At 41.9% G+C, this 24505-nt stretch overlaps 1 protein-coding gene across 4 annotated transcripts in view; it reads left to right on the top strand.

The window, feature by feature from the left end:
* Window positions 1-24505, top strand: part of ergic1 (endoplasmic reticulum-golgi intermediate compartment 1) — a 96995-nt gene that overhangs the window by 67537 nt on the left and 4953 nt on the right. For all 4 annotated transcript variants that reach the window (XM_041193579.1, XM_041193580.1, XM_041193578.1 and 1 more), the window contains 4 exons: window positions 2287-2391; window positions 5278-5338; window positions 8553-8653; window positions 9387-9509. In XM_041193579.1, the coding sequence (XP_041049513.1) occupies window positions 2287-2391; window positions 5278-5338; window positions 8553-8653; window positions 9387-9509 (390 nt within the window). The remainder of the gene's footprint in view (window positions 1-2286; window positions 2392-5277; window positions 5339-8552; window positions 8654-9386; window positions 9510-24505) is intronic.

Genomic DNA, 24505 nt, shown 5'->3' with positions numbered 1-24505 from the left:
CTGACTACGAATTACTTCTGAATCAAAATGTCAGTTATGAAAACCAAAACAAGCCATGGATGCCATTGAAAGTGATCGGATTTGTTCATTTTACTGAGTTTGTAGAAAATAATCGAATTGATTTGGAATTGCTGGAAAAAGAAACTAGATTCTGTAGTTAGGGAAAAAAAATAAAAGCTAGTGAAGGGCTACCAAACATTAAAAAGTTATCTGCGCATAAAATCATGTTGAATTGAATAGCTTCCTTATGTGGTTCATCCATCCCTTTAGTTTATTGGAATGTTTGGTTTGGAAATGTGTACATCTACTTTTGTTTACTTAAGGGACAAAAAGTAATAGTTTCATAGCTCGAGCAGGACAAGATTTTACACTGCTGTAAAGGATCTGTACCAGCTGGACTACTTAGTTCAGCAGAATGATTTGTTGAATGTGTTATTAAGGTGAGGTAAAGAGGTTTTACTCGATATGCTTACAAATCTTGACTCATCAATAATCCTGTGAATCAAGATTCCTTTGTATTATCATACCTCCCTTTCAAATGCTATTCCAGCTACTGGTCCGCCACAGAGTGTATTTATTTTTTGTAACTGCCCTTGTGACTTGCATTGCTTATGTAAAGAATATTGAGTCATATGGTAGGAATCCCTTTCTTTGTCTTGATCAAGCCAGTTAAGTGTTGATCAAGCCAGTTAAGTGTAAGGTAAAGGCTATTTAATCTTCAGATAACTTTAAGTGATTCTAAAATTACTTGCTGTTTGGGAGTGGCAACTTTTGACTAATCACTGATTTTTTTTTTAATGCCGGGTCCATATATGTAATATTAGCCAGTAAATGCAGATCTGAAATTGAAACGTGAGGAGTGTTCACTGATGTCTACTAATGCTTACCCAAACGTCAATGAGAAATATCTTGCTATAGTCTAAATAATTGTTATTTCACCAGATGTCAGCTGATGCCAATGAGCAGTATCAAGTCAGTACCTTCAGGAGTTGAAAGGAAAGAATAAAACCTGGACCCGTTTGCAAAAGCTGGCACAAATGAATCAGACTGATAATTCTGTCAGTATGCTGAAACAGAAAGCAGCATCTTGATGTCTCACTGTATAGATGTCCTGATGAGTCCATATGATTCGTTCCTCAATTTGGAATGACTTTGGTTATTGACTTCTGTATATCACTTGCTTACAACCAGTCTGTATAGAATCAGTACCCAAATGTCAGGCAAGTGCAATTTCTACCCTCACTGAGCACTTGAAAGCTATAAAAATGAATGTAGTACAAATTGTGCTGTTTTTGACAGCATTTACTTCTGATTTGTGCTTTCTTTAATATATTGAGATTTAAAATAAAACAAAAAATGAAAAAATCAATGAAAATTGAATCATACTCTTTGTAGTCTATTAGTTAAAATGATTTGATTAAAAGCTGTATGAAGTATAATAGTCTAGATTCTGCATTGGTAATAACGATGAGGCTAACAGCACTCACCGATATTAAAGAGTAAATGAGACACCAACATCTGACATCCGCACATGTGCATTTAAACATTGAAATTTGGAAGTTGCCGTTGGGGATACCTGCTCTTCCAGAGGGTGCACTGTCAGAGTCCTCGTTGATGGACTCAACATTGAAAGATATACAGTGACCTAAACTTTGGCTACTTTCCTGCTAGAAAGACACCATTAAAAAGTTAGGACTGGTGCATTCAGGAGTAAGTCAATTTTTAAAACCTGGTAGTTGATAACTAATGCCAAACAACCTGCCTGCTCCTGAAAGTTTAATTTTCATTTTGAGTCTCATCCCTTCAAAAATTAATTACTGTTGGAGATTTTAAAATATAAAATAAAAATGACCTCTCTTTGCTTTTTCTCTCTCTGTCTCTCTCTGTCTCTAATTTGTACTGGTTCAGTAATTTGCTTGTCATAGTTGGGATTCTTCAATCTGATTGAAGAGCTTCGCTGTTTTTTGCCCTACTCACAGATGCCATGTGGAGGACGCTGTGCTGGATCAGACACTTGATTGCAGCAGGCCTCTTCTCTAAAGCCCAAGAAAACTTTGTGGGCAGCTGTCAGAGTGTTAACAACAAGCAGCATTTCTTTGGCACTAACAGCAAAATCTGGGCCAAAAACGTTAATTGGATTTAAATATAACATTTTCTCCCCTTTATCCCAATCCCTATGTTAAGCATTTTGTATTTCTTTTCAATTGTTTATTTTGTATTTGTATATCAGGTGGAATTCTGGGATTAATTTGTATTATTGTAAGCAAATAAATGTGTTTTTGTTAGGTTCCAGGTAATTTCCATGTATCCACACACAGTGCCACTGCACAGCCAGATAATCCAGACATGACTCATGTAATTAACAAACTGACATTTGGTGAAATAATAGAGGTAAGTGTATTCTTCTCCTTTAAAATCAATGCAGTTCTCAAGGCCAATTAAAGCCCTGCCCAAAGTGGCAAGTGAGTGTTACCCTTTCATCATATTTAATTGCCAGTATGAATGAGGTCTTGAAGTCCTTGGTTTTCTGTTTTTTAAATTCTGAAACTCATTATATTGGGTAGACTTGTTTCCTAAGTTTTCTGCTCACACTTCGATGAATGAGGAATTTGAATCATTAATGTGTTTTTTTTCTCACGGCAGTTATGGTCAGAGCCACTTAGTTCAAGATATACAACTTGCTTTTGCATAATTTGCAAAATTGGACATGCTAGACTTCTCTGCATCATTGGCTTAAAACTATTTACTAACTCCTTATGGTATGTCCTCCTTTTGACATTTATTTAGGGTTCCTTGCTTCACAGCCTTTAGTTTTTTTTAATAAGAAAACTATACTGCCTGAGCAGCATCCTGACTTGAAAACATTCCTCCTGGTATCTCTGTCTCTATCTTGGAGATCTCACTGTTCACAGCCAAAAAAATGGATCCAAGGCTTACAAAACGGTGTGCATGGTGTGTTAATAGATTATTCAGCCAAGCTAACAAATTGCTTATAATTTATAGTCTGTTGAGGAAACAGTATTAATGCTAGCTCATTATTATAATTACTCATCACCTTGCACACTATATTTTCCTTATACACAAACCTATCCTGGTTGATAACCCGGTCAAAGCAATGCTTCATCCAAAACTTTTCTGTTTAAAACTGGCAAACTTGACAAACACTTCAGTGCAGTATCTGAGGGGCCTCATTCATACTGCCAATTAAATATGATGAAAGAGTAACACTCACTTGCCACTCAAGAGGTAGAGCTCTTAGAATGAGTTGTGGAATTGAGGCATTCAGATGACTAAGCTGGACTGTATTATTTGAGAAAGGGCAGGTAGTTCTCTACCAATGTGATTTTCCCAATCTACATGAAGAGACACCCATGATTAATGTACTGCCTTTTTACATGCCCTCATTATCTCCTGATTTATTCTCTGTCCTGTAGTCTAGCTATTGTTAGGGGTCCTATAGACTACTCCCACCAGCGTCGTCTTCCCCTTGTTATTTCCTACCTCCACCCATATGGATTCTGCATCTTCTGATCTAAGATCATTTCTTGCTATTGTACTTCTTCCATCTTGTACTATCAAGGCTACCCCAACCCCCTTTCCTTCCTGCCTGTCCTTTTGAAAAGTCACATACCCCTGAATATTTAGTTCCCAGCTTTGATTTCCTTGCAACCATGTCTACGTAATGCCTATAAGATCATACCTACTAACCTCTGTTTGTGCTGTTAATTCATTTATTTTGTTATAAGTGCATTATTTGTTATATGAATTATACGTGCCTTTAAGTGAAGAGCCGTTTAATTTTGCATTTTTACCATTTTTTTCCCTCTTTGATCCTATTTGCTGCTGCTTTTTTTGTTTGTATGCTCTGTCTCTTCCTGTCACACTCTGGGTATCATTACCTAAATAGCTGCCCTGAAATGGTGCCATATCCTTTTGCTTTGTAAGCTTACATATCCCCTCTCCGGAACCCCCCCTCCTATTTAGTTTAAAGCACTCTCTACAGCACTTTTCACCAGGGTAGTGGTCCTAGCATGATTCAGTTGAAGCCCATCCCACCGGAACAGCTCCCTTCTACCCCAATACTGGTGCCAGTGCCCCATGAACTGAAACCCATTCCTCCCACACCAATCTTTGAGCACGTATTTAGCTCATTAACCTTATTTACCCTATGCCAGTTTGCCTGTGACTCAGGTAGTAATCCCAAGGTTATTACCTTGGAGGTGCAGAACCTCCTAATTTAGCTCCTAACTGTTCAAATTCTTTCAGCAGAACCTCCTTTCTAGTCCTATCAATGTTGTTGGTACCAAGGTGGACGATGACAACAGTATCCCTCCCCTCCCACTCCAAGTTCCTCTCCAGCTCTGAGGAGATGTCCTTAACCCTGGCACGAGGCAGGCAATACAGCCTTCGGGACTCATGATCCCGGCTGCAGAGAACGCTTATCCCCCTAATTACACTGTCCCCTACCACTACTATGTTCCTATTCCCTCCCCCCACTTGAATGGCTCCCTGTATCATGCTGCTGCAGTCAGTTCACTCATCCTCCCTGTAGTCCCTGCTCTCACCCTTGCTTGCAAGGACCTCATAACTGTTGGACAATTGCAGGGGCCGAGGCTCCTCGAATGCTACCCCTGGGTCCCCATACTTGCTTCACCTGCAGTCACACCCTCCTGTCTCTGATCACAGAGCAAACTTGAATTACCTAATCTGAGGGGTGTGACCGCCTCTTGGAGCAAAATGTCCAGGTAACTTTCCCCCTCCCTGATGTAGCTCCTCAACTCCGATCTAAAGTTCTTCGAGCTGCAAACACTTACTGCAAATGCATTCGCTCTGGATCACCTTGGTCTCCAGCAGCACTCACATGCTGCAGCAGCAACACACCACCCATCCTGCCATCACTATTGTATTTAATTAATTAATTACTCTAGTATCCCTGATCTTTACACTTTATTGTAATTAATTGCTTTTACACCAGTATAGATCTTAAGCTATTTTTAAGAAAAAGAGAAAAAAAAGACTAGAGACCTAAACACAAACTGAAGACCCTACTTTTACTTTAAAGACTAGAAATATTCACCAATCAGCTGCTTTCCCTGCGCTCGCATCACATTGTGGTTTGTGACCTCACTCTGGTCTCATTGCAGATGAGAAAATAATCCTGAGCACTTGATTCAAGGAAAATGTAGTTACATTAAACATGTGGAAATTACTTCTAAAGCCAATATGTTTTGGTACAAAAGTCACTCTTGTTTTATTTCTCTTGTTTTATTTCTTTAGGTTAAAAATGTTCAAGGTGCTTTTAATGCCCTAGCCAGAGCAGATAAACTTAGTTCAAATCGTAAGTACTTACATGAATTAATTTTTCCAGGTTCAGTTTAGATGCTTGACTATTACTTTTACTTTACTCATATTATTGCATAAAAAGTGTGACAGGAAAATTACATTTAGAGGAAATTATTAGGTTGTGATCTACGAATTGTTACAAAGTAATTTGGAACACCTAATAACATCGGTTAGAATCTTCTGCTTTCCCTTGTGGCCAGCTTGGAGATGGAAGGGGTATATTATTAGGCAGGATGGTGGCATACTTGAACCCTGTCTCAGCCAGAATTCAGTTCTGGTTAGGAAGGCTCACAGTTGACCTTCCCGCCCCACAGCCTATTGAGACCCCTAATTGGCCAATTAATGACCACTTAAGTGCCTCATCCTGCCGTTGCTGGTATTAACCCAGCTGCGAGTGGGCCTATCGCCATGCAGTCTGCATAGCAGTATGCAGCTAGCTTGTTGTCACTGGCAGCAGTGGGGATGTGCTGGTGGCCCTTCGATCAAAGGCACTTTGTGCCTGATTGAGGGACTCGACATCGGGAGGGGCGAGGGGGGTGGTGGCATTTACAGCCACTCCCCTACCCTTGCTGCCACACTCCTCCCCCCCCGCAACTCCTACCCCACGAACCCCATCCCCACCCCCAAATTGCTTATCTATGGCCTGGGTTACTCCACGATCCTGGAACTCTGGTAGGCCTATTTCCTGCAGCAGCCACTGGCTCCCTATGGCTCTGCTGAGCAGAAGAGCAGCCAGCCTCTGAGCAGTAGGTGAGACTTCCGCCCCCCGGGTCTTGTTTGGTGGGCCTTTCTGAAAAGAGGCAGTGCTGGTCTGCCACTGGCTCTCCAGCTGGGAGACGAGACCCCCGACACCTCAACAAGATTCTGTTCATCATTAGTGAATCGTGCAAAAAATTCAGTTGCAGTTCCTTGCTGCTGTAGTTAGTGGAGCTTTTCTGTAATTCATTCAAGATGGCTGCAAATCAGGTTTCAAAATATCCGACCAACTATTATTTAATCTTGGGTCAACTTGTGCATGCCTGAAAAATGGACTTGCCGTTTCTGTAAAGTACCTAGTTTTATTCTGGAAAGGTATCTGAAGGTGTCCAACTGCCTAGAGGAGGACAGAATGTCATAGCAAACTCCGCAGGTACTGGAAGGTTTTCATTCCATCAAATATAAAATCAAGTCATTAAAAACAAACCAGTGATAGCACAATGTGCAATATTTTCAATTGCCTGGCTAGATGTTTTGTAATTTGTATTTAAAATAGTTATGGATTCAGTCTTTAATAAGAAGTAAAATAGTTTCTGAGGCTAGGTTTGAGCAAACTTACTTTAAATCTCACCAACATGTTCCTCAGAACAGTTCTGGTACCTTCATTGCAAATATCCTAGCGTAGGATGAGGGTTATAACTAATATTTTAGTTAGCTCGGTAAGAATTAGGAGGGGCTGATTGGTTAAACTTAGAAAAAGACTTGAAGGATACGCCAATATTCCAATATTTTGAAAATGGGGGAAAATTTATTTCTCTCTCATTCTGTGTAAACGTTATCTGAATGCAAACTTGAATTTTGTGAGCACAACGGTTAAATGAGCATTTATCTTAATATGATGGAGGATGGTAACATCGTGATAATATAACTGGACTAGTAATCCAGAGGCCTGCACGAATGCTGGGACATGGCGATGAGTTGACGGGGTCAGGCGGGTTGGGGGAAGGAGGGGAGGGGTGCATATTGCTTGCCCCTGCAAGGAAAATCGGTGTTGTACTGACCGATGCTCAGCAAGCAATAACACGCTGCTGGCGGCATCAAGCAGATGAGAATCAGACTTCCGCCTCTCAGTGGGAGGAGGTCGTGCCCTTGAGAACTGTTGGTTGCTTAACCGGCAGCTCTAGCAGTCCCAGCAGTGCCAGAATTCAGTGCGTGCTGCTGGGACTGCAAGCAGCCCCACAAGGAAAAGCAATGGTGTCTGGAGTGAGATAAATCTTGGGCCTTTAAGGGCAGGAAGGAATTGGCAACGTAGGGAGTGGGGCAAGTGGGGGTGGGGGGTGTGAGTTTTGGAGACCAGGCAGGAAGGAAGAAAGGTGGGGCTAAGATCCTCGAGGTGTGATGACTCCATGGCCTGAATCTTTCCTTCTCTTCCTTTTCCATGGAAGATTTATGCACAAACCACAGACTTCTCTGTGACAGCAAAAGAAATCTAAGCTGACAGAAGGGATGCCTTTCATAGGAAGAAACAGAATGCCAGGTTTTCTCCCCCTTGGTATGGGCTGTTCAGCTTCCTGAAAGTAGCACCTCCCACCAATGCCCTGCACCAATTTAACCTGGCAGTAGGTTTGTGTAAATCAAGTTATCTGATCTTCTAGTTCATTTTCAAGCATTCTAGCCAAATAGGACTGGAAGTGGAGCCATCTGCGTAGATAGTCCAGATCCATAGTAACGGTTCCCACTGCCTGGTTAACATGTTGCAGAGTATATGGTCGGTTTGAGAAGATCGAAACCCACCATTTGTGGCTGGCAGGGTATACATTGTCTGCAGTTATTGGAATAGTGCTTGTACAGCTGTTGAATAGCACTGTGCCACCTAACTGCTAGATACTGATGCTTAAAATAATATTTTCACTAAATTACCTGTTTGAACTGTGACCTAATTGCATTAGTGGTGATTCAGTCTTCCTCACATTTTTATTTTAAAAAGGTGAAGATGAAGTTCACTGATTGGTTACACTAATCATGACACGGCTGATGATCAGGGGGTTACTCATAACCATTTAGATGAAATGCTGCTGACTCTATAGGTGTGGCGGCCGCAGGCAGGTAAACTAAGAAAATATACTGCTACCTGTGCCTACGGCTATGCACTTAGACAAAATATTATTTGTAACCCTTTTCACAGTGCTCAGGTCTTTGTTGGAGCTGTCAATGTGGTGATGATGGTAATTTACTTGGAGATTGCTAGTCCTTGTCTTTTGGACAAACAAAAACTGAAACTCTTAATTAGCTTTTTAAATCATAAATTGTAAAACCCAAAGTAAGGGTCACATGTTGCTTCATGTCTAGAATCAAATCGAGTTGTAGGTAGTTGTTAGTGATTATTTTTGTACCATGCATAACATGATAAAATTGTTACATATAAATAATATACTCTAACACTTAAAATTCAGTTGAAAAGTCTTCACTATATATTTCGATGTAACCATTTGACTCTCTTTGCTCTCGCACAGCTCTTGCATCACATGACTATGTACTGAAGATAGTCCCCACAGTGTATGAAGATTTAAAGGCAAAACAACGCTTTTCCTATCAGTACACAGTAGCACAAAAGGTAAGGTGACTGAGTTTTTATTAAGTGACTTTAAGAATGGGCGATTGTGCTCCCATACAACTTTAATTAAAATTGATGTAGAATAAACACTGCTCATAAGAGGGCAGTCAAAACAACTTCCTCCATATATTGTTCTATCCCCCCATATTCTATATTATTTTCTCATTAAAATTTGCATTCCACATAATCAGTCTGTTTTGAATGTGGTTATTTACACATTCTAGGGCTTGGAGGTAGTTAACTAGGCTTGCATCCAGTATAATCGAACTGAGGGAATGATGCATTGGCCATCCTTTGACCATGATATTATGCCTGGGCTCCATCTTCCTGTCTTAAAGGTTCAGCTTGACATTAAAGGTTTCATGGCACTATCAGAGAATTCTCTTAGCCGTGGCACTCTCAGAGAATTCTCTCAGCCAGTGTTCCACCCTCAAAACCAGAGTCCTTGCCTATTCAGCTCCTTGTTGTTTATAGGATTTTGCTGTGCAGAAGATGGCTGCTACATTTGCCTGCAAACTATCAATTTAACTGTCAAACTAACTTATTGTATGTGATGCACCTTTGAGATCTTTGCAAGAAGTGATAATCTGCTATATGAATTCAAGTTAGCCCTTGCCCTCTTCTGTACATCAATGAGTGGAATAAATAAATAAATAACGTGAAAACAGTATTAAACTGAATTTAAACAACCTTTGTCAAAATTTGATTAATGCTTTGTTTTTGCACATTTCAGGAATATGTGGCATACAGCCACACAGGCCGCATTATACCTGCCATCTGGTTCCGGTATGACCTCAGCCCAATCACTGTAAAATATGTTGAACGGCAACAACCATTATACAGGTTTATTACAACAGTGAGTGGACACTTGATTATCAACTTGATGTGAATACTTAATAGTACATCATGCTGTATAGATCATACCATGTAACATAATACAAATATAATAGCAATTAGGTGGCTGACTTAAAAGCCAACATTCTGATGGTGTTCTGTTTTTTCAGTGACCTTGGTGTAATTCGATCTTGATTGGGAAAACCATATTAATTACACTTTCACTTAATGAACAAAACTTTGAAATATCAGTTCAAATAATTAGTGTGCTAATGTTTATTCTGTGGGTTAGTTTTTAATAACCTTGTGGTTTTCCAGTGCAACATTTAGGGACTTTAAGATGGGTATTTCCTATGACTCAAAGGTTCTTGATATGGGTTCTTCTCCTGACGTAAGTTGGATTGCTTTAGGGATTGCTTTACCACTGTAGCATATTTTATTTTTAAAACTGTGTGTATAAACCCATTGTAATTTTTGAGATTTCTCATTGAATAGAGTGAATTGGGCATGATAGTGTCAGGTTAGGACAATAGAAGCAATAATACTAATGTCTCGATTTTTAAAAAAATTTAAAATCTTGGTGTAGTGCATCCCACATTCGTCTTTCATAACCGAACCTTGAATTTAAATCCTGCCTGGAATAATGAAAGAGAAGTCTTAAGGTGGAATTTTCCACGCCCATTGGCATTGGGCATGTTTGGCAGCGTAAGCAGACAATATGGCAAGAAGGCCAAAGATCGGTTTCACAACGTCGTGAAACCAGTTTGCGATCATCAGTTCTGCCCATCAATGGCAGGCCGCATTTCCCGCTGTCAGACATTGGGAACTTCATTGTAAAACATCTGCATATCATTATAAGCTCAGCTTGCTGGAATCATCACCCCCCCCCCCCTCCCCTCCCACGCTGTATCATCTGAGCATTGCCACATGTTTCACAACTGTACATAAGCAATGTGCACCTGGCGAGCTGCACTTCGCTCAGGAGTTTGAGGTTTATTAACTTGCTTAACTTGCTTTGATAACTTGTGGTCATCAGCGCTAGGCTTTGCAGACAGCACCACATTGCTTTTGGGGGGGCTCACGGGCAGGTCTCTACCTACCAGGCCAGCTGTAAGGCGTGGATGGCTTTTCAATGGCTAAAGGGGTAGGACTTGTTTGGGGAAGAAGGAGAAGTGGCTTCTGGCAAGGGAAGAGGCTGCAGGGTGAGGACTGTACTGGGGAAGGGGGGGTATCCCAGGGTGTGTGTGAGGGCACAAGTTGATCTGTGCAAACAGCCTCAAGATGGTGAGGGCTGAGGAGGCAGCCTCTAGAGGAGATGAGGCCAGATTGAGATATGAGGATGTGTGAGAGAGTGAGTGGTGATGTCCCTTGAGCTGGAGGTGAGTGAAATGCTAGTGAATGTGTGATGGGCTTAGGTGTGTGAGTTTAGAGTGATGAGATGGTTGCCTTACCCTGGTGGCATGGATGACATCATTCATCCCCTATCTGCATTGAACGGCCAACCTCTTCTGTGCAGCATTGGCCCTGATTACCACTGCCGTTGCCAACCAAGCCGGAGTGGTGAGAATGCTGGGCATCTCGCGGCCAGACTGGGGGTGAAGGACATTACTGCAGACCTCCACGGCATCCAAAAGGCATTCCAGAGACGCATCACTGAATTGGGGGGCTGCAGCCTTCTTGCCTTTCGGGGCCATGTCTACTTTTCAGCAGTCCTGGGCTGGAAGCACTGAGAGGTATGTGCACAGCTGCACTTTAAATTTGCCGCTTGGTTTGAAGGAGCGGTGAGGTGATACTGTGGTGGGCAAATGAGACCCCACCCGCCATCAAAATGGCATGTTTCCCGGAAATGCATGATTAATGAGGTGGGATTGGGACAATATGGCGTGAAAAGCTGCCATTGCAGCTGATGGGTAAAACTTCTAATTCCCACCAACGCCTGCACCTGGTGCAAATCTGGGATGATTCCACCCTTTAGCTGTTGGCCAAAAGGATTTTATATAGGCAACACCAATGTTATTGAGTGTAGAACTATAACAGATTTTTCCCCTAGTTTGGCAGTATATTGGCCCAGAGACTACAGGGTGCCTAGCGTGGAAAATTGAAGCACATCATGCTTATATAGCAGGAGGGCCCCTGCAGTGTATTCGTTGAGACCAAGTGTAGGGGAAGTCTTACTTATCATCTAACTAAGCAAATGCTGACCTTGCAGCGCTTAATGCTGATACCTGAGGCCAGGTTCTGGCTACTGAAGCGGGTAGCTTGCATCAGGAAGTTACCCCACTCAGAAGATCTACTTCAGTTTAAAGCACCCGGTCACACACCATTTTTGCTCCAGGGAGGTGGATGCATGATGATTGTTGACCCAGAAATAGACCCTAGACAGCCACGGGGGCGGGTGAGTGCCGAAGTGGGGGTGTTAGAAGGTCCGCCATGGTTTGCTGGGACTTAATTCCATTTGTAATAAAAGCTGTTAGGCCCTCCAACCCTCACCCCTTCACCCACTTCCTACAGCCCCTCTTACCGTACATCCCAACTCATGCCCTCCCAGCCACTCCTCATTGCCCCTTGTACTCTCCTTGCCAGCTCAGTGCCAACTCATGCCCCTTCCATGCTCATTCACCCAGTATGCACTCTGTACATAACCAATAAGCCATGTAATATCAATGGTATGTGTGGAACTGCTGAGAAATAAAAACTCCCATTCAGAAATGTTCTTTGAAAAAGGAACCACTGTTTGTACAACTCTATAAAATTGATAGTCAGACTGACCATTAAAGTATCAATGACAGGCTTCAAGCAAGTCACACGTTTTACTCCTGTCCAAATAAACATTGAGACTAAAGTGAGCACAGAAAGAATAGCTTATTATAACCACTTAAAGATGTCAACCAAGCAAAGCCAAAAACTCACTTCACTTATCATAAAAGATTCTGTTTTGAGCTTTTATTGGTCTGGGCTCTCAGCCAAGCATGCATAATGAGAACAGGTGGAAGTGAGTGCCGGAGCAAGAGAAGCTGCAAGTGGAAGGACTGAGGAGGGCAGTGCTAAGCAGGAGAGAAGCAGCAAGTGGGAGGGTCATGGAGGGAAGTGGTGAGTGGGGGAGAGGGGAGAGGGAGAGATGGCGAGTGGATGGGAAGTGGCGAACAGTAAGGTCAGGGAGGGAAGTAGCGAGTGGGAGAGTCGGCAAGCGGGCTGCAGGAAAGTCAAATGCTGACGTAGCTTCAGGCTCCAGGAACTGAATTCCGGTTTTTAATTTCACCTGATTAATCCTGTCGGGCTTGGCTTTCATCTGTTAATTTCTTGTCTTGAGGAGTCTATCAATTCTTTGTTGTTGCACTAGGGTGGCAGTAAACCTCATTTATTCATCAGGATGTGTATGGCTGTAATAATTGAGCAGTCTGGCTCTTGTGGGCTGTTGAGTGGCTACGCAGGCACGCAGCTTAGAGGGAACACTGTTTGTGGCCCCCATTTAACCCCAAAGCCAGGGTCCCAGCCCCGAAGAAGAACATTTGCATAAGAGTGGTTAGTGCTAGAGAGGGAGCAAGGAAGAATCTAAAGTAGAACTACTAAATTGGAAGTGGGCTAACCTTAATGAGGTGCAAGGAGATCTATCCAGGGTAAAATAGAACCAAAGTTCGACAGGAAAATCTAACAAAACAATGGGTGACCTTTAAGGAAGAGAGATTTCAGGTACGGGTGAAGTACATTTCATTAAGAGGGAAAGGCAGGGGAACCAAATCTAGGGCTTGTTGGATGATGAGGGAGATGGGGAATATGATGAAACAAAAAGAGGGTGTATATTGCAAGGCAGGTGAATTCTTCAGGGGAGAACCAGGCCAAATACAATAAGTTGAGCGGGGAAATGAAAAGGAAAATAAGACTAGCAAACAAAGAATAGAATGGCAGTTAACATTAAAAGGGAACCCCAAACATCATCTACCGGCATGTAAATAGTAAGTGGGTTGTAAGAGGAGGGGAGGGCCCTTTTAAGTACAAAGAAGATGCAATATTCTAGAGGCACAGGGCAAAGCTAGAATACTTAAGAGTACACTGTATCCATCTTTACTAAAGAAGAGGATGCTGACAATATATTGGTAGAAGTAGATATGACAGAGGTAATGGATGGAGTGAAACTTGATATGCAGGAGGTACTGGAAAAACTGGCTATGTTTAGAGTGGATAAGTCACCTGGTCCGGATGGTTACTAAGTGAAATGGGGCATGGAGAAAGCGGAAAGGCTTGCCATAATCTTTCAATCTTCCCTAGATAGAGGGGAGATGCCAGAAGATTGGAGAGTGGAAAATATGACACCGTTGTTCAGGAAATGGTGCAAGGGCATCCCTAGTAACTACAGGACAGTTAATTAATCATTAGTGGTGAGTAAAGTTTTAGAAACAATAAACAGGGAAAAAGTCAACAGGCACTTGGAAAGGTTTGAGTTAATGAGGGAGGGCAACATGGATTTGTAAGAGACAGATCATGTTTGATGAATCTTATTGAATTTTTTTGATAAAGTAATGAGAACATTGAAGGAAATGCGCAGAGGCTGTATGACTTGGATTTTAGAATACAGAGTAAAATTTCAAAATTAGCTGATGATACGAAACTTGGAAATGTGAACAGTGAGGATGGTACCATTCAAATACAACAGGATATAGATAGACCAGCAGAATGGTTGTGGCAGATAGAATTTAATATAAAAAAGTGTGAGGTGATTTATTTGGGCAGAAGGGGTAGTGAGAGGCAATATATAATTACTGGCACAGCCCTAAAGAATGTGCAGGGAGAGAGGGATCAGGGAGCTCATGTGCATAAATCTTCAAAGGTGGCAGGACATTTTGAGAGAGTAGTTAACAAAATATATGGGATCTTGGGCTTCATGGTTTGAGGTATTGAGTACTAAAGCAAAGAAGTTATGCTGAACCTTTATAAAGTCCTGGGTAGGCTACAACCGGAGTATTCCATTCCAGACCTGATCACCACACTTTAGGAAGGATGTGAAGGCCCTTGAGGCAATGCAGAAGATATTTACTAGAATGGTTCCAGGGATGGGAAATTTTAGCTGCAAGGTTAGGTTGGAGAAGCTGGGGTTGTTGCTATTTTCCAATCTAATGGAACATTCCCCGAACCTAGGGATTTTTGGAAAATAGCAAATGTAACTCCTTTTACTCAAAAAGGGAGGGAGACAAAGCAGGAAACTATAGGCCAGTTAGCTTAACATCTGTCATAGGGAAAATGTTAGAAGCTATTATTAAGGACATTGTAGTGGGAAAAATCAGGGTAATCAGGCAGAGTCAACATGATTTTCTGCAAGGGAAATTATGTTTAACCAATTTATTGGAGTTCTTTGAAGAAGTACCATGTGCTGTGGATAAAGGAGAACCAGTGGATGTGCTGTATTTAGATTTCCATATGGCATTTGATAAGGTGCTACATTAAAGGTTGTTGCGAAAAATAGAAGCTCATGGTGTAGGGGGTAACATATTGGCATAAATAGAAGATTGGCTAGCTAAAAGGAAACAGAGGGTTGGTATAAATGGGTTTTTGTTCTGGTTGGTGGGCTGTGACAAGTGGAGCGCCACAGGGATCAGTGCTGGGGACTCAACTTTTTACAATTTATACAAATGACTTGGACAAAGGGACCGGAGGCACGGTTGCTAAATTTGCTGATGACACAGAGAAAGTTAGGGTAGTAAGATGTGAAGAGGACACAAGGAGGCTACAAAGGGATATGGATAGGTTAAGTGAGTGGACAAAGACCTGGCAAATGGATTATAATGTGGGAAAATGTGAAATTGTCCATTTTGGAAAAATAAAAATGAAGCATATTATCTAAATGGTGAGAGATTTCAGAGCTCTGCAGAGGGATCCGGGTGTTCTAGTGAATGATGGCAAAAGGCTAGTAAATAGCTGCACCAAGTAATCAGGAAAACTAATAGAATGTTATAATTTATTTCAAGGGGGATTGAATACCAAACTAGGGAAGTAATGCTTCAGTTATATAGTCATTGATGAGACCACATCTAGAGTACTGTGTACAGTATTGGTTGCCTTACTTAAGGAAGAATGTAAATGTGTTGGAAGCAGTTCAGAGAAGGTTTACTAAACTAATACCTGGATTGAACGAGTTGTCTTATGAGGAGAGGTTGGACAGGCTAAGCTTGTATCCACTGGAGCTTAGAAGAGTATGAGGCAACTTGATTGAAACATATAAGATCCTGAGGGTCCATGTGAAAAGGATGTTTCTTCTTGTGGGAGAATTTAGTACTAAAGGCCACTGTCTAAAAATAAGGGGTCACCCATTTAGATCCAAGATGAGGAGAAATTTTTTTCTCCTGAGGGTTGTGAGTCTTTGGAACTCTCTTCCTCAAAAGGGAGTGGAAGCAGAGTCTTTGAAAATTTTTAGAGCAGAAGTAGATAGATTCTTGATAAGCGAGGGGGTGAAAAGTTATCGGGGGTAGGTGGGAATGTGGAGTTGAGGTTGCAATCATATCAGCCATAATCTTATTGAATGGCGGAGCAGGCTAGGGGGGCCTACGCTTCCTAATTCGTATGCTTATATGTATGTGCCTATGTTCATAAAGAAGATTGAGGGGAGATCTATTAGAGGTGCACAAGTTTATGACATGTTTAGGTAAGTTAGACAAAACTGTCCCCATTAGCTGATGGTACAAGGACTAAGGGCCACAGATTTAAAGTTTTCAGCAAGAGGTACAGGGGGGATGTGAGGAACAACTTTTTTTACTCAGTGAGTGGTAATGACCTGGAACTCACTCATGTGATGAAAGTGGAGACGATCATTGATATCAGAAGGAAATTGGGTAGGCACTTGAGGAGAACAAACTTGCAAGATTATGGGGATGGAGCTGGGGAATGGGACAGGCTGGATTGCTGCACGGAGAGCTGGTATGGTCTCAGTGGGCTGAATGGCCCCTTTCTGCACTGTAATGACACTATGACACTAAGCTGCTATCAGTTACAGAGGTGTAATGATAGTGAATTGTGACAGATTTTCCATCATTATTACTGCAACATCTGGGCCAATAGAAGATTTTAAATGGAATATTGTAACAGTCTATTTAGAAAACTTCAATTCCAAATACACTGCTAATTGGGTTGACGGTGGATAGACGATGGCTAATAGTTAAGGAATGTATGCATGAATTACAACAATTATTGATCCCTGTCTGGTGCAAAAATAAAAGAGGAAAGGTGGCTCAACCATGGATTACAAATAAAATTAGGGATAGTATTAGACCCAAAGAGGAGACATATAAAATAGGCAGAAAAAGCAGCAAGCCTGAGGATTGGGAGCAGTTTAGAATTCAGCAAAAGTGGACAAAAAGATTTTTCAAGAAGGGGAAAATGGAGTATGAGTGTAAACTTGCAGGCAACATAAAAACTGACTGTAAAAGCTTCTATAAATATGTGAAGAGAAAAAGATTAGCAAAGACAAATGTAGGGCCTTTACAGTCAGAAACAGGGGAAATTATAATAGGGAACAAAGAAATAGCGGAAGAATTGAACACATATTTTGATTATGCCATCATAAAAGAGGATACAAGTAATTTCCTAGAAACGTTAGGGAACCAAGTCTAGTGAGAGGGAGGAATTGAAGAAAATCGGTATTAGTAAAAAAAAAAAAATGGTGCTAGAGAAATTAATGAGGTTAAAGGCTGAAAAATCCCCAGGGCCTGATGATCTACATCCCAGAGTACTCAAGGATGTGGCCCTGGAAATATTGGATGCATTGGTGGTCATCTTCCAAAGTTCTATAGACTCTGGAGCAGTTCCTACAGATTGGAGCTTGGCAAATGTAACCCCACTATTTAAAAAAGGAGGGAGAGAAAAAACAGACCAGTTAGCCTAATATCAATAGTGGGGAAATGCTAGAATGTATTATAAAAGACCTGGTAACAGAACACTTGGAAAGCATTAACAGGATTAGACAAAGTCAGTATGGGTTTATGAAAGGGAAATCATGCTTAACTAATCTACTGGAGTTTTTTGAGGATATAACTAGTAGAATAGATAAGGGAGAACCAGTGGATGTGATGTATTTGGATTTCAAGAAGGCTTTTGACAAGATCCCACATCAGAGGCTGGTGGGAAAAATTAAAGCACATGGGATTGGGGGTAATATACAGGCATGGATTGAGAATTGGTTGACAGACTGGAAACAGAGAGTGGGAATAAATGGGTCTTTTTCCACATGGCATGCGGAGACTAGTGGTGTACCGCAGGGATCAGTGCTTGGACTCCAGCTATTCATGATATATATAAATGACTTGGATGAGGAAACCAAATGCAATATTTCCAAGTTTGCTGATGACACAAAACTGGGCAGGGTTGAGAGGAGGATGCAAGGAGGCTTCAGGGCAATTTAGACAAGTTGTGTGTGTATGAGGCAAACACATGGCAGATGCAGTATAACATGGAAAAGTATGAAGTTATATGCTTCGGTGTGAAAAACAGAAAGGCAGAGTATTATTTAAATGATAGATTGGGAAATGTGGATGTACAAAGAGATCTGGGTGTCCTTGTACACCAGTCAATAAAAGTAAACAGGCAGGTGCAGCAACCAATTAGGAAGGCAAATAGCACTTTGGCTTTCATTGTAAGAGGAGACCACACCTGAAGTATTACGTGCAGTTTTGGTCTCCTTACCTAAGAAAGGATATACTTGGCGTAGAGGGAGTGCAGCGAAGGTTCACTAGGCTGATACCGGGGATGGCAGGGCTGTCGTATGAGGAGAGATTGGTTCGATTGCGCCTGTATTCATTAGCGTTTAGAAGACTGAGAGGGGATCTAATTGAAACATATGAAATTCTAACATGGCTAGACAGACCAGATGCAGGGAGGATGTTTCCCCTGGTTGGGGAGTAGAGAACCAGGGGCCACAGTCTCAGGATACGGGGCAGGCCATTTAAGACTGAGATGAGGAAATATTTCTTTGATCAAAAAAACTTCAGTGATTCTGTAACTTGCCTGTGTTTCATACAGTTATTAAGCTTTCTTCCATTTGTGATGCAATTGTACAATTCCAGAACATTAGATTGGGTCACTCAATGTCAAACGCTCATAGCTACCCTTTCTGTACTTCTAAAATTTCTACATGAATACTGTCTGCTTATTACTTATGTAATGTACACTTAAGCAGACTCTGGAGGAATAGAAAGTACTTCAAAAGAAGCCTGACGTAAGAAAGAGTGGTGTGTTTAATTCAAAGTTTATGCATCTTAATTCCTGTGAAGCTATTATTTATAAAACATTTAAATTATTTATTTTTTTAGAAATTGCGCGTCCTATCACTTGTAGCTCCCTTTATCCTGTGTTTTTGGTTGCATTTAGTTGAGAGGGGAAATCGACACATTATTGCATTACTGTACTGTTGTGCTCTCTGAGAAACAAGGCAGAATTACTAGTATTGCAGAGAAGGGTTAAGGTGGAGCAGGGCAGCATCATACTGCAGATGCTTAGAAGCTTGGAGTTGCTGTCTGCATATCTCACCCACGTTTTAAGTAACAGCTGTTCAGTGGAGCTGTAGCACTGCAGCATTTGGAGCTTGAGTGCTGTTTAAGAAACTACATTTTAACCAGCTCTCTCTGTTATTTTTGTACGAGTCTATTGTCAACCTACGGATCCTTTTAAAGTAAGTGCTTAACAAAGCAACTTCAGACAAAATCTACATAATGTCTCTTGCTTCCCTCGTGGGCATTCAAGTTCTTTCAGCTGGCCAATTTCAAGAATGTATGGATCATGCACTTGAGCTGTTCACTTCAATTCTCCACTCAGGGTTCCTGCCAATTACCAAGCTGGAACTTTAAGAAAAGGGACAGAGATGAGTGTTGACATATAGTGAAACTGACCCCTGTAATTAGGGGTTAGAAGAGGTTCCACAATCTCAGATTCAGAATCCTTAGTAAGAATTATTTATGCAAGGGAGTGACCAGAATCTCTGATATATCTTGCAAAGCTTTAGGAAATATATAATTCTGAATTTAATCCAGCTCTCAGTCGAAATTTAAGAATGGAGAAATGGAATACGATGACTACATGGATTGAAGATTAATACTCCTTTAAAGTATTGTACTTCTGATTCTGAGACTGTACTCGAAGGATATCGTTCTTATAGGCCAAATATAGAGACTAATAGTGTTAATCGTGAGGATTTACATCATTGTTGCTATGGTAGTATGTGAATCATCACAGTGCACTGAAAGCTACCCAGGGCTGTTTCTAGGGAGATTATCTGCTGGATGGCAGATGGTGTATTGTTTATGAAGCAAGCATTTGGGATGAAGCAGCAGCTTTCGCACCTACGCAGCAAATACATATTCATCAACTAGTGTAGGTAACAATTTTAATTTCAGAATTTATCAAATATGAACTTGCAAGTGTCCATATATTTGTGATTTTGGAAAAACAAAGCACATTAGTCTGAACCTTGTAACCTTACCTATCCTAACTTCTGTTAAAAATGCAATAAAGATTAATAGTGGTGTAAAAAGCTGCCAGATCTGCTCTGATAGTGTTATATTTATTAGATTTATATTGTGCTATATAATTACAGTCTATCCACTTTGTTTAGTGTTGGCCTTAGGAGGCTTAGAACTGTGTCCTAATTTAATACATAAGTATGAAAAAATTAAGGCCAAATCCAGTAGCTTCCAGGAGAATGAATGTAATAACTTAAGAGCCATAGTTACTTTTTGGGCTGGATTTTGTGGTTGCAGAGGTGCCAGCAGAATCATCACAGTGGGAAAATGGCATACTGGATGCCTGGCATCTTCTCCACCCCGCCATTTTCAAGGAGACCTAGTCAAAGGACAGTAGCCAATTGAAACAATTTTAAGACCCTATTCCTGTGCTGATTGGAATTTATCAGTCGGCAGGTGGACCCCCCCCCCCCCCCCCCCCCCCCCCCACACACACACACACACACACACACACACACACACACACACACACACACACACACACACACACACACACACATCAGTGACTGAAATGTGGCCAATGAAAGGAGCTGCCTCCCAGTGGCAGACCAGGGAAGCAGTGATCCCGAATAGTTTAAAGCTCTTGCTCCCCCCGCCCCCCCCACACCCAAAATCCATGTCACCAGTGCAGGAAGATGGCTGCAGCTGCTGCCACAGTCTGCTCTTCTGCCCTGTGGAGGGCTTCCCCCTTCACAATGGTGGTCTGCCAGCCGCTGTGGCCATTTTTATTTTCAAAACTTTTAAAAGTGCAGAGGGCGCACCTCCGTCTTGAGATTCTCTCTCTCTCTCTCTCTCTTTCCCTTCCTTCCATTGGCAGGAAGGGAAGGCAGGCTGTCACTGTCTCGGTGCTGGAGGACCCTCTACAGGAACCTCCCCCTATCCTTAATTGTACAGTGAGCATGCCCTCTGGCTACTAACTGACCAATCCTGGGATACCCTGTCAGGTGACTATTTCCAACATGTTGTGTGGGGTCGGGTCCTGCATTTGATCCACATTAAGGTTCCGATCCCAAATCAAAAATCCTGCCTTTCATTTTCAGAAGGTGTTGAAAACTGGCAATATGGGGTCAGTGTTGGTTACACATCCTGTATTGACTTCAGTGAATAAGCGACTCGAGTGGAGTGTATAACGGATGCTCAATTCACAACTGCATGTTTTCTACTGACACATGGTTTCCACTCACACTGAATGTGAAAATTGCCCTCACATACTCTGCATGATTAAAAATTTCGAATGAGCTCAGCGTTCCCCACTTGGGTACGAAAAGCTGCCCTGCAGATTCATGTTAGGATCTATTCTAACATTCTGATACTACATTGTTTTTCTGTAAACTTCACTTTTATCCCCTAAATGGGGAATATATGGAATAGGGTCCAGGTTTGGCAGCTAATGTGAACAAATCTAAGAGAGAATTGGATCAATATTTGGTGATTGAAGAGTATTGTTTTTTTAACACAAATTACAGTCTATTCTGCAGCCAGACTTTGCATAATCATTAAAAAAAACTGCCTGAGATTTTATTTCCCTTCCAAGTAAGATAGCAAACAGTTGGACCATCCCAGGATATGTGCAATCGCTGGTGAAGTGAAGGTTGATTTGTTTGTACTTAATCCTCAGTTGGTGCACTATTGAAACCAGCCCTAATTTTACAATGCCAAAACTATCCCAGTATTGTCTAACTTTATTATTGAAATAGTTACCATATATAGGTACTACTAAAAATCAATTTTACTAAAGGACAGGTTAAAAACTTTTGCTTGCTCTCTCTCCCTTTCTCCAGTTTTTTTTTCTTTTTTCAATTCACTTCTCAGACTCTTTCGATTTCACCTTCGACATCTAAAGAAACTGAAGTGATGTTTTTAGGATGTCAGTAGCTGTCTTGCAACTGGTCTAGAAGAAATTGTTGGTTGCAACAACAGCTTAAATTTATAAAGTGCTTATAACGTAATGAAATGCCTCAAAGCACTTCACAGGAGTATTATAAAACAAAGTATGACCCTGAGCCACGTAAAGAGATATTAGATTAAAAGAGGTAGTTTTTAAGGAGTGCCTTACAGGAAGAAAGTGAGGTAGAGAGGTGTAGAGAGGGAATTTAAAAGCTTGGGGCCCACGTAACGGAATGTATGGTCACCAGTGGTGGAGCACTTAAAATCAGGAATGCAGAAGAGGCCAGAATTTGGTGAATGCAGAGATCTCGGAAGGTTCAGTGGGCTGGAGGAGATTACGGACATAGGGCGTGAGGCCATGGAGGGATTTGAAAACGAGGATGCGAATTTTAAAATCAAGACATTGCTTCATTGGGAGACAACGTAGGTCAACAAGCACAGGGTTAATAAGGGAGTGGGATTTGCTGCAAGTTAAGACATGATTTCATTCTCGATGCAAAGTCAGACTTGGATTCTAAGGCTTAATTTCCAAGTATCCAGCATCCTTTTTTGGCTTGATCAAGAAACAAAGCTGAAGTCAATGGGACAAACGGGGAAGTAGTTATTTTATGAGTCCTCTGAAAAGCTATTGTAACAGCCATCAAAATTATTATCTATATCGGTTTGAGATAACGGGGTTGCTGCTTACACTTTTCAACACTGCTTTGTGCTAGTTTGACGTGTAATGTTAGAACACCTTCATTCGTGTGGGCCAAGAATGTTCATTTTTTTTCTATTCTTTCATGGGATGTGTGCATCACTGGAAAGGCCAACATTCCTAATTGTCACTGAGAAGGTGGTGATGAGAAACCTTCTAGAACAACGGCAGTCTGAACAGTGCAAGTACACCCACAGTGCTAATAGGATAAGACATCAAGGCTTTTGATCAATCAACTGTGAAGGAATGGCGATATAGTTCCAAGTCAGGGTGGCGTGTGGCTTGGTGGAGAACTTGCAGATGGTGTTCCCATGGTCATCTGCTGCCCTTGTTCTTCTAGGTGGTATGGATTTTGGGTTTGGAAACTGCTGTTGAAGGAGCCTTGCAGTGCATCTTGTAGATGGTATATATACTGCTGCCACTGTGTGTCAGTGTTGGAGGGAGTAAATGTTCAAGGTGAGCTGCAGATCATGCGGGCTGCTTTGTCCTGGATGGTGTCAAGCTTCTTGAGTGCTGGAGCTGAACTCATCCAGGCAAGTGGGGAGTATTCCATCACACTCCTGATTTGTGCCATGTAAATGGTGGACAGGCTTTGCGGAGTCGGGGTGAGTTAAGAATTCCTAGCCATATTCTTGCAGCCATAGTATTTATATAGTTGGTCCAGTTCAGTTTCTGCTCAAAGGTAACGTCCAGGATATTGATAATGGGGACTCAGCGATGCCGTTGAATGTCAAGGGGAGTGTTAGATTCTCTATTGTTGGAGATGGTCATTGCTTGGCACTTTTTTGGGAAGGCAAGAACCAGTTTGATCGTTCACGTGGTCAGTCATGTGCAAAGAGCTCTTGGAGTTCAAGCCTGGGCTTTGCTGTCCACACAATTTGTAGACAGACTGATTGGACCTGGAGAGGAAGTCAGAAAGGTGAAGTGAGGCTTCACTCCTAGTGCATTCCAGCTTCGGAAAATTACAGGTCAGATGAGTATTTGGCCCATCAATGGGGATTAAGTGGCATTTTTTGTTACTTTCCATGTTTGAAGGAATGTTTTTTAAAAAAAAAGGTTACAATTCACTAAACGTTGGGCAGAATTTTACGGGCCTCTGGCAGCAGGTTTACAGGTGCACTTGCTGGTAAAATTTGCCAGTGACCTTCCTGCTGCATTCCCACCTGCTCCCAACCTGTTTGCAATTTTATTGGGCATGGGTGAGGCCTAGGACAGCTCGCCTGCCCTCACCGTAATTGAGGCCTTTTCCTGCTCTACAGCTATGTTCAGCAAGCAGGAGGAGTTCAGGGAGAAGGGGGTAGGCAGCTGGGTGGTGAAGCAGATCCTGCAGGTGGGAAAGGGGGAGGATACCCCTCTCACTGGTCCCCTTTTTCACACTGGATGTTGAACCATCACCCACCCCCAAGGTCTGCCCTTTCTGCCCTCCCCTCCCTCAAGTGCTCCCTTTCCACCTGGCCTTGCTATTATGACACCCATTCCCACCCGACACCTCTCCCCACCACCCCATAGGTCTCTCACCACCACCACCAAACCCCCCCCCCCCAATCAGACTGGCTGGCAGCTCTCTGAGGCAGGACTCCCCCCGAGTGAGAGGCAGAAGGCCCCCCTTCAGCCCATTAACTCTCCTCCGATTGTTAAATGTCTTGCGCAGGGGTGGGGACTGCCATGATTGTTGGATCTTCAGGTGTCGGGGTGGGAAACCCCACCATCTGAAACATTCCATTCATTATCTCTTGTTTCATGTATTCTTTCAAAATGAAATCAGCCTTTGCTCATAATTGTTTTTATGTCTCTGTGGTGGTTTAACAGTCTAGCTTTTAGAAGAGAGGTAAAGCGCACACAGTGGCACATCTGAGATTATAGTTGCCATAATGGGGAGGAGTTTCATTGTTGCGACCCCAAGTCCTGATATTGTAAGATAAGATAACTGTATTG

The sequence above is a fragment of the Carcharodon carcharias genome, chromosome 8 (genome assembly GCF_017639515.1).
Source record: "Carcharodon carcharias isolate sCarCar2 chromosome 8, sCarCar2.pri, whole genome shotgun sequence".
Classification (NCBI taxonomy): domain Eukaryota; kingdom Metazoa; phylum Chordata; class Chondrichthyes; order Lamniformes; family Lamnidae; genus Carcharodon; species Carcharodon carcharias.
Note: the sequence above shows the minus strand (reverse complement) of the source record. Positions and strands in the feature narration are given on the sequence as shown.